A 9,768-nucleotide genomic window follows, 5' to 3' on the forward strand; every position below is an offset into this window, starting at 1 on the left:
AAAGGATGAAAATGAATATAATCACGAGGTTACAAGCTAAAGCCCTTAATAAAGAGCTTCACAAACAAGCCAAAAGGGATAAAGCTAGCACGTCAAAGCCTAGAGAGGCAATTGAATCAGCATGACTAGGCACCAAGGGTGTAGCAAAGATTGGGAAGGGAAAAAATAAGGTCATCATCCAAGATGGATCAGATGAAGATATCGCCTCCCTAGCAACATCATCTTCCTCTAGTGATACTCTCTCAAAAGGTACCAGTAACAACCACCCGCATGAGGCAAATGAGGCAACGATAACAGTATTCAACCCATGGCCAAGCCACAATACCTAAGGGTCATGGTGAATATCCCAACCCATGGGTGGGGAAACAAGGTCTCACCGAGGCTTAAAAATTGGTACAAAAGGGCCACAAGGAATGTGAGGAGAGGCTCAAGTTGGATGTCCTATGATTGTTCAATCACACGTTCCAGGCTCTATGACTATTCAAATAAAAACCCGATTTGCATTCAAATATGCTCTCTTTGGATGTTAAAGTTTTAATATCTAAATATACTTCAATGCATGCATACACAAAGTAAAAGTCAAGGCCTACCAATACCGACATACCATGCAATGAGGGTCAAGCCTACCGAGTTTGGCATTTTTGTCTTAGGCCTACCAACGTCAATGAAAGTAAATACCACCTAATAGACTCAAATAAGGGCTAAGTCCTGGTAACTGTAACTAGAACTCAAACAAGATGGAAGAGTCAAGCCTAAGAAGTAGACTCAAGTGAGGCCAGGCAATCTACTATTTGCAACTAGAACTCAGTATGTTCCCCATACATTGAAAAATGGGGAATTCCCATTAATTAGTTGTTGGGATGGGAAGAGGGGTGAAAAGGAAGAGGGAAAGGGCATAATTAAACTAAGGGATAAAGGAGGGAGGGAGGAGTTTCAATTAAGAGGGACCTCTTAAGAAGGGAACATTAAAGGAGAAGGCATGTGCTAAAGGGGGAGGGGGAATGGTGGGGACCATTTGAAGGGGGCTTTCAAGAAGAAGGCACTACTAAAGGGGGAGGGGGAAGAGGGACCATTTAAAATATTTTAGTTAAAACTAGATATACTCTTTCACTCTATAGGTTAGTGGTAGGGCTCACATGTGGGAAAAACAACATTGTGGGTTCCAATCCTACCCTCTTAAAGAATATAGACTCTTCTTAGACAAGATAGGAATATAATAAAGTTGAGCAAGTATGTCCCCCAAATAAAGCAAAATTAATCCATGTACAAACATAGGCTAATTAACCTCTATGGTCCAAAACAAATAGGAATATAATAAAGTTGAGCGAGTATGTCCCCCAATATTTCCCAAATTTGAGAAGTGGGACAAACTACTTGAGAGTTTTCCTCACTATGGTTTCCTCCTGGCTTAAGCCAACCACTATCATGTCCCTTTCATGTCATACATTTCATACTCTATCAATGTTCAATTGAACATAGCTTTGCATTGAAATTCGTTCTCTTTGGAGGTTGAAGTTTTAATGCCTAGCATGTATTTTCAATAATAATGTGTAAAAAGGTGGCTTTTTCTTGAATTGATGTAGAAGATGAGCTCACCCTTTTATGCTTTTCATGTACCTCATACACAAAATAATAGTCAAGGCCTACCAATTCCCACACACTACCCAATGAGAGTCAAGCCTACCAAGTTTGACATTTTCATGGTAGGCTAGCTACCAACCTCAAAGAAAACAAGTCCTTCCTATCTTAAGTAGAATATAATCCGAGTGAGGAAGAACTCAAACTACACTGCACTTGTTTCTTTGGGGTTATTTTTGAACTCAATGTGGTGGTCATCATTTTATGGCATCAAATTTGTGGATTGCACTAATGTAGGCTAAAAAATTTGAAAGGATATTTACGGGAATTGATATTATGTTAGAAATTATAGGCTTTACAATTCCCAAATGTAGGCTAATATTTCCCCAATATGTCCCAAATTTTTCCCAAATTTGAGAAGTGGGACAAACTACTTGAGAGTTTTCCTCACTATGGTTTCCTCCTTGCTTAAGCCAACCACTATCATGTCCCTTTCATGTCATACATTTCACACTCTATCAATGTTCAATTGAAGATAGCTTTGCATTGAAATTCGTTCTCTTTGGAGGTTGAAGTTTTAATGCCTAGCATGTATTTTCAATAATAATGTGTAAAAAGGTGGCTTTTTCTTGAATTGATGTAGAAGATGAGCTCACCCTTTTATGCTTTTCATGTACTTCATACACAAAATAATAGTCAAGGCCTACCAATTCCCACACACTATTCAATGAGAGTCAAGCCTACCAAGTTTGACATTTTCATAGTAGGCTAGCTACCAACCTCAAAGAAAACAAGTCCTTCCTATCTTAAGTAGAATATAATCTGAGTGAGGAAGAACTCAAACTACACCGCACTTGTTTCTTTGGGGTTATTTTTGAACTCAATGTGGTGGTCATCATTTTATGGCATCAAATTTGTGGATTGCACTAATGTAGGCTAAAAAATTTGAAAGGATATTTATGGGAATTGATATTATGTTAGAAATTATAGGCTTTACAATTCCCAAATGTAGGCTAAGAAATTTGAAATGATATTTTTGGGAATTGATATTATTTTAGCATTTGTAGGCTTTCGTATGTTGAATAAAATTTGTTTGGCATATGGGAATGGGTTAGCCATTACAATTTCCACATGGTGGAATAAACTTTTTGCTCTTGGGCGGTAGCGATGCTCTTGACCCATGTGGCACTTAAACCTTAGACTCCACAAAGCCCCTCCCCCACCTTGTTTTAAGGCCCTTTCTAAAAGCTTTCTAAGTTAATTTGCATGTGAACAAGAAAACACAGTTTGCGTGCGATAAAAAAGGTGGCCAACGCCCTCATAGACCCGCATAATAGCATCTGAATTCGGCAACCATGGGCGCCCTTCGGCCACTCGCTCCTTTGGTGCTAGTTTTAGTGCTGCTTCCCCTACTTTTTCCGGCATCAGGTAATCCTCGTGTGTGATTCCACCCATAGAGTTCTGTTTCTGATTACTAGTTAGGATCGCGAAAGTTCTTGTGATTTTTGGAGCTCCTCTCTTCTGCCCATCTTCCAGGCTCCATCCAGCTTGTTGGTTTTGTAAATTGTCGATGCTTTGTCGTTCCGTGCGCATCCTAAGCGTAACAATGCTTCCTTTGATTGCAGGTATCGTCACCCCTTGTCCTGACATCTGCCAAAGTGTAGCTTACAGCACTTGCAACTCCACAGGCTCCGAGCAACTCACCGGAGCGTGCAATTGCTGCTTTCTGCACCGCGCTTACCCAAATGCGACAGGTTGCGAACAGCACCTTACAGATGGCAGCGTCTCTTTGTGTGGCTTCTAGTACTTGAAATTCAAAACAAAAATAAAACCATCGAAACTTGTTCCAGTGAGATTGGACTTTGTATTGTAATTTCACATTGTACTTTACCTTACATTCTTTAACGACGTCAAAAGTTGCTAAAGCAATAATCAATGTTTAATTATGACATAAAAATGAAATCTGGCCTCTCGTTAAGCCACGTGTCATGTTTAAATTTTTTTTTTCTTTCAATGATTCAAGAAACTGCATCCAAATCAAACGGTGCTTTTCATGTCTTCTTGTTCTTGAATGAAGAAAATGTCTCTCCGTCAAACTGTCTCATCCATTCCCTTTCGTCATCTCACGCTAGCCTCCCTCCCTTCGTCCATAAACACTCCCCCACCCATTTCCTTCCCTCCATGGGTCGTGCCACCCTCAACTTCGTCTTCGTGGTCTCCTATGCCCTCTTCTTTGCCACGTACAATTCACTATGACCATGCACACCTCGCATCACTCCTCCATTCCTTCGAATTTGATGAGCCTGATCTTCTCGACGGGATTGTTCATTTCACACAAAATGGATGAAGGAAATCAATTATAGAAGGGATCACAAACGATGTTGTGAAACAGGATGGAGAATTCTTGGCAGCATTGGCAGGAAGCGGGGGCGTGAAGATCATCACTACAACAATGCAAGCTTTTTTGAATCATTTCTCATGGAAAGGCTATAGTGCGCTACAATTGATTGGCATTCAAGTCTTCATCAATAGGTTTGGATTTTCTCTGTGTGGGTTGTGAAATGATTCTAAGCTGCGGCACTGAAAATCATGTCAAATAGAACATATATGATGAGGATTCCGATTCGCATGTCAAAGGAGCTCTGTTTATAGCTGTTCCTAGTGAGGTAGCTGGCATGCATCTTGTGTGGCAGCGGCACGGGCATCTGCCGTGGGAAATTCTCTTCCAACCTGTGATATGCCTCGCAAAGGAAGGCTTCAAAGTGTGCCCTTATTGGGCAAATTCAGTCAATTCGTATGCATCTTTCATCCTCTCAAACGAAGGATTGAGCGAGGTTTTTGGTACCAATGGAACCCTGCTTCAAGCCAAGGACATTTGCTTCAACAAAGCACTGGCGAAGACCTTGAGAGCGATAACAGAGCAAGGTTTTACAGTAGCGATGTTGTAGAGAAGATGGTGGCAGATGTGCAGGCAGCAACATTTGCTTCAACAAAGCGTTGGCGAAGACCTTGAGAGCGATAGCAGAGCAAGTTTTTATAGCAGCGATGTTGCAGAGAAGATGGTGGCGGATGTGCAAGCAGCGGGAGAAATTCTAACGTCTAGCATGAAGATTTGTGGGCCGATGGAGAAAGAAGTTATGGGATTGACGATTCTGAGCATGCCTTCTTCATCTTCTAGGGAGCTTGCATGACTCTGGTGAGCTTCTATGAGAAATTGGGAGCATTTTTCTCTAAGAAATTTAGAGTTCGACGATTGACTGATTCTCAAGTTTTGAGACTGTAGGTGCTCAACATTTTGGCAGCTTTCGAGAATCCATTGGCCCTCTCAGGGCTCATCATATGATCGAAGGTTTGAAGCATTCTTTTGCCATTTGCATGAATCTCAGTGATCCTAATTTCATCAATGTCATGGGCGTGCTCATCGATATGCTCAATCTAGCGTTCGTGGCCGAGTTGCAAAAGCTAATTTTCGATTATCAAACATACAATGGTGCTATGGGTGAAGTGTTTACAAAAAAAATGTTGGAGTCTATTATACAACATCCAAAACTCAAAAGTCTAAATTCATAGATAACATCTGAGCCAATGAACAAAGTTGTGGAGAATTTCAATGCAACTAGTGCACAGGGAGTTTGTGATACTACAGGGATAAGTACAAGGGCATATTGGCTCGTATTTAAGAGTTTAAAAAGCGGTATGTCTTTCTGTGGGAGCAAAAGTTAAAGCCCCATTTCCTAAACCAACTCATGTTGATAAGGCCATGCATGCACTCAATTTGGGCATACTTGATTTAGTTAGTGAGCCCCAGCATGTATGTTGTACATCAACTTTGAAAACAAAGGCTGGAGAGTCTAAAGAATTGGAATTGACAGTCAACAACAACTTTATGATGGATGTGCGAAGCCATGGTGAAGCTTTATGATATGCCTATGGAGGAATGCAATGGTACTCTTGATGAAAGTGAGGTGGTCAAAGGTTAAAAATTAGAAAGAGTTAGTTTGACAATGATGAATAGAATCCTCGACCTTAAAGTTGAGCTTGATGATGCAAGACAGTTCAATGAGAGATTTGGATGGTTGGCTGCCTTTGAGGTATGATGGAAATTTGAATTTTAATGCAGTAATGTAAAAAGACCTAGAATATTTTGAAATAACATGAGAGTTTTTTTTGCAGGTGCTAAAAGAGTCACATTCAATATTCAAGTGGTTTTTTGACCAAACCGATATCCCAAGTGTGATTAAAGGTCATAACACTGGTGAGCTACTTGAAGTTGAGGGCTATGGATCCTACCGTGTAGAATGGCATCTAGCTATTGATCTCAAGACTATTAAATGTATGTTTAATGTGGCACATGGAGCAAATACAAGCCATCCTTGTCCACTATTCATGCAAAAAAGAGTACCTACAAAGGGTGTTAAAAAGAATCAAAAGCAATGGTTCTCTGAGCTTGCAGATATAGATCAAACTAAGGCACTGGATAGGGATGCTTCAGAGAAAGATCCATCATGGAGCCCAATTCTTGAAATTCCTCTTGAGCGAGTACACATTTGTGCGCTTCATGCTATTGTGAGAATAATTAAAAAGTTGGTGCATCTGTACATCATTGATGCATATAAATTGAAGCCCCAACAAGAGAGTGAGAGGATGATTGCAAGAATTGAAAAGGTTCTCTCAAATATGGGACTACACTCTGGGCAAGTAAAGATTACAAAATATGAGAAAAGATCCGAAAAAGCAGGCAATGTTCCTTGTAAGCCAAGATTTGGTGGTTAACTCAATTGGTTCAATGGTGTACAGGCATATTGAAATAAGAGCAGCTGCAACACTAGCATTCCAAAAGTCCTTAGTGTCCCATGTAGTGCAAGATATTAATTGGGAACATCGAAGAAGAATATACAACTCATCAAATGCAAGAAGAAATCATGAAAGGTGGCACGCAAACAGTCATAGACAAGGGTGCATATGGGTGGAGACAGATGAAAATGATGGTGTAGACTCTTCCAATGTGGATGCCCATGCATAAGTTTCAGAATTTCTTTGTAATTTTGGCTTTGTGATTTGCAGTAAAGCCAATGTATAATGGCCATGATTTGCAGTACAAATGAGAAATTTTGAGTTATTGGTTATTAATTATAAGTATTTAGCTCAAGGTTGCACCAATTTTACTTTCTCTAGAGTTTTTATTAAAAATAAGTATTTTTAAAAATTAGGGTTTTGGGCCCTATATAAAAGAATGGGCCCTCATTTTCATTTCATTGTTTGAAGAGCTCTCCACTCCCACACCACATCCCACTTGCCCCTCACATTTCCACCCTTTCTCTCGTACCCTCACCCTTTATCTCGCACACTCTCTCCATCCCCCATGGCTAGGACCAAGATCAAGGCACTAAGGAGACTGGCACAGCAAGACCCAGCTCCAGACTTGGAGACAGAGAGTGATAGCCCCCACCCCTCTCCCGATAGTAAATTGAGATTTGATGTTTATTATTTCATTTTATATGTAAGTAAATTGAGATTGCATGTAAGTAAATTAATAGATTGCAAATACAATGAAATTAAATTTGAGATTGAACATACAAAGACAATGCAAAAAAAGACACTTTATTATATTGAAAAGAGGCCGATACAAGACTGATGCCCAAAGGCAAAGTATATGAACTCTAACTATCACCCAAGGAGTATATACAACATCCCTAAGTGCCCTTGGGCTTCCTAATATGGACAATAAATTGTATGTCTTTGGTGATCACAATGACCCTTTTCCTATGGATGTCAACCAGCTGGGTGTCATCCATGTGGTCTACTAGTAGGTAGGCCTCAACTGCATGCTACATGATAAGCAAGGCGTCTCTAGAAATATGCCATGGAGCCTCCACAACTTCACCCTTGTAATACCGGTACATTGGGCTATTGTTGAGGTCCTGCATGACCTCGTGTACCACCCTTGCAAAGCTTGCCATCGGGATAAGCAGATCGATGGATTTTTGAAACTTTCTGATCTTCCGAAGTGCCACATTCTCGGCTTGGATCTGTATCACCTCACTAGAAGAGGTCCTCTTTGCCCTTGATGTGGAGGGCCTCTAACCTGGATGTGGAGGGTTTCTTTGCCCTAGACCTGGAGTTGGGTGTCCTTGGGCATGGAGGCTAATTCCCTGTTCTTGACTTAGTCCTTTGCTCTGTCCTTCGCTATTGCTCTTTCTCGTGCTCCTCCTCTATGCTCTCTGAGTCATCGGCCTTTGTATCATGATCCTCTTGCACTTTTCTCTATCCCTATGTCTGCGGGCATGCCCCTTGCTCCCTCTCAGGCCTCCGAAATGGTAGTTCCTCCCTTCGATGGGGATCATCGGGGGGAGAGGCGGGGGGGCTATCACTCTCTATCTCGAGTCTGGAGGTGGGTCTTGCTGTGCCAGTGTCCTTGGTGCTTTGAGGCCATGGGGGATGGAGAGAGTGTGCGAGAGAAAGGGTGAGGGTGTGAGAGAAAGGGTGAGGGTGTGAGAGAAAGGGTGGAAATGTTAGGGGCAAGTGGGAGGTGGTGTGGGAGTGGAGAGCTCTTTAAACAATGAAATGAAAATGAGGACCCATTCTTTTATATAGGGCCCAAAACCCTAATTTTAAAAAATATTTATTTTCAATAAAAACTCTAAAGAAAGTAAAATTGGTACAACCTTGAGCTAAATACTTATAATTAATATCCAATAACTCCAAATTTCTCATTTGTACTGCAAATCATGGCCATTATACATTGGCTTTACTGCAAATCACATAACTAAAATTACAAAGAAATTCTGAAACTTATGCATGGCCACATTGGAAGAATCTACACCATCATTTTCATCTATCTCCACCCATATGCACCCTTGTCTATGACAGGTTGCACAATACCTTGCATGATTCTATCTTGCATTTGATGAGTTGTACATTATTCTTTGATGTTCCGAATTAACATCTTGCACTGCATGGGACACAAGACTCTTTGAATGCTAGTGTTGCAATTGCTCTTATTTTGATATGCCTGTACCACCATTGAGCCAATTGAACCATTGGGCTTGACTTAGTGCTACCACCCCCATGTTGGGTCGCTCTATTATATGCACAAGGTGCTTGCCAATGCAATCTTTCCATGCCCTAAGTGGACCACACTCCAATGCTTCCATAATTCCATGCAATGTATGGTGCATGAGCATATAAAATGTACTGCCAAATAGAAAAACAAAGTAGTAAATATAGGACCATTCAATATGCACATCTCAATGCCCACGTTAGAGATTACCATGTACTGTGTGAAATGATTCTTTCCCCAAGCTATCTCCATGTTCCAGCTAAAGTCATTCACAGCATTGATGAACACTGTGCAAGCTAAAGTCATTCACAGCATTGATGAACACTGTGTATCATCATCTTTAAATCTTTTCTTTTGTAGTAAAGGTACCAAGCTATTAAGAGCTAACCACACTCGAGACTTTTCCAATCTTTTTTGTCCCTTTCTCCCTCATTCACAATAGGCATTGTGTAACTTTCTCCTTACATCAACTCATTAGTGCGTTTGAGCTCGTCATTCTTCTTCTTTGCAGCAGAAAGGAATTTTAAAGCCTTAACACCACCAAAGCTTGGCTTACAAGAAACATTGCCTGTTTTTCCAGATCTTTTCTCATTTTTTGTAATCTTTACTTGCCCAGAGTGTAGTCCCATATCTAAAAGAACCTTTTCAATTCTTGCAGTCGTCCTCTCACTCTCTTATTGGTGCTTCAAGTTATATACACCAATGATGTACAGATGCACCAACTTTTTAATTATTCTCACAATAGCATGAAGCACACAAATGTGTACTCATTCAAGAGGAATTTCAAGAATTGGGCTCCATGTGATGGATCTTTCCCTGGAGCTTCCCTATCTGTGCCTTAGTTTGATCTATATCTACAAGTTTAGAGGCCCATTGCTTTTGATTCCTTTTAGCACCCTTTGCAGGTACTCTCGTTTGCATGCACAGTGGACAAGGATGGCTTGTATTTGCTCCATGTGCCACATTAAACATACATTTAGTAGTCTTGAGGTCAATAGCTAGATGCCATTCTGCTCGGTAGGATCTATGCATAGCCCTCAACTTCAAGTAGCTCACCATTGTTATGACCTTTGATCACACTTTGCATGTGACTCTTTCGGCACCTGCAAAAAAAACTCACATGTTATTTC

General features: G+C 40.7%; 1 protein-coding gene across 1 annotated transcript; it reads left to right on the top strand.

Moving 5' to 3' along the window:
• The first annotated feature begins 2,894 nt into the window (after nt 1-2,894).
• Nucleotides 2,895-3,514, top strand: LOC147906226 (serine-type endopeptidase inhibitor). Its single transcript, XM_087385679.1, has 2 exons — nt 2,895-3,006; nt 3,204-3,514. The coding sequence occupies exons 1-2, from the start codon at nt 2,934-2,936 to the stop codon at nt 3,380-3,382; spliced, it is 252 nt and encodes an 83-aa protein (XP_087241805.1). The 5' UTR covers nt 2,895-2,933; the 3' UTR covers nt 3,383-3,514.
• The last annotated feature ends 6,254 nt before the right edge of the window (nt 3,515-9,768 follow it).

The sequence above is a fragment of the Dipteris shenzhenensis genome, chromosome 1, assembly GCF_047967505.1.
Source record: "Dipteris shenzhenensis isolate YYH24624 ecotype China chromosome 1, Dip_SZ_1.0, whole genome shotgun sequence".
Lineage (NCBI taxonomy): Eukaryota > Viridiplantae > Streptophyta > Polypodiopsida > Gleicheniales > Dipteridaceae > Dipteris > Dipteris shenzhenensis.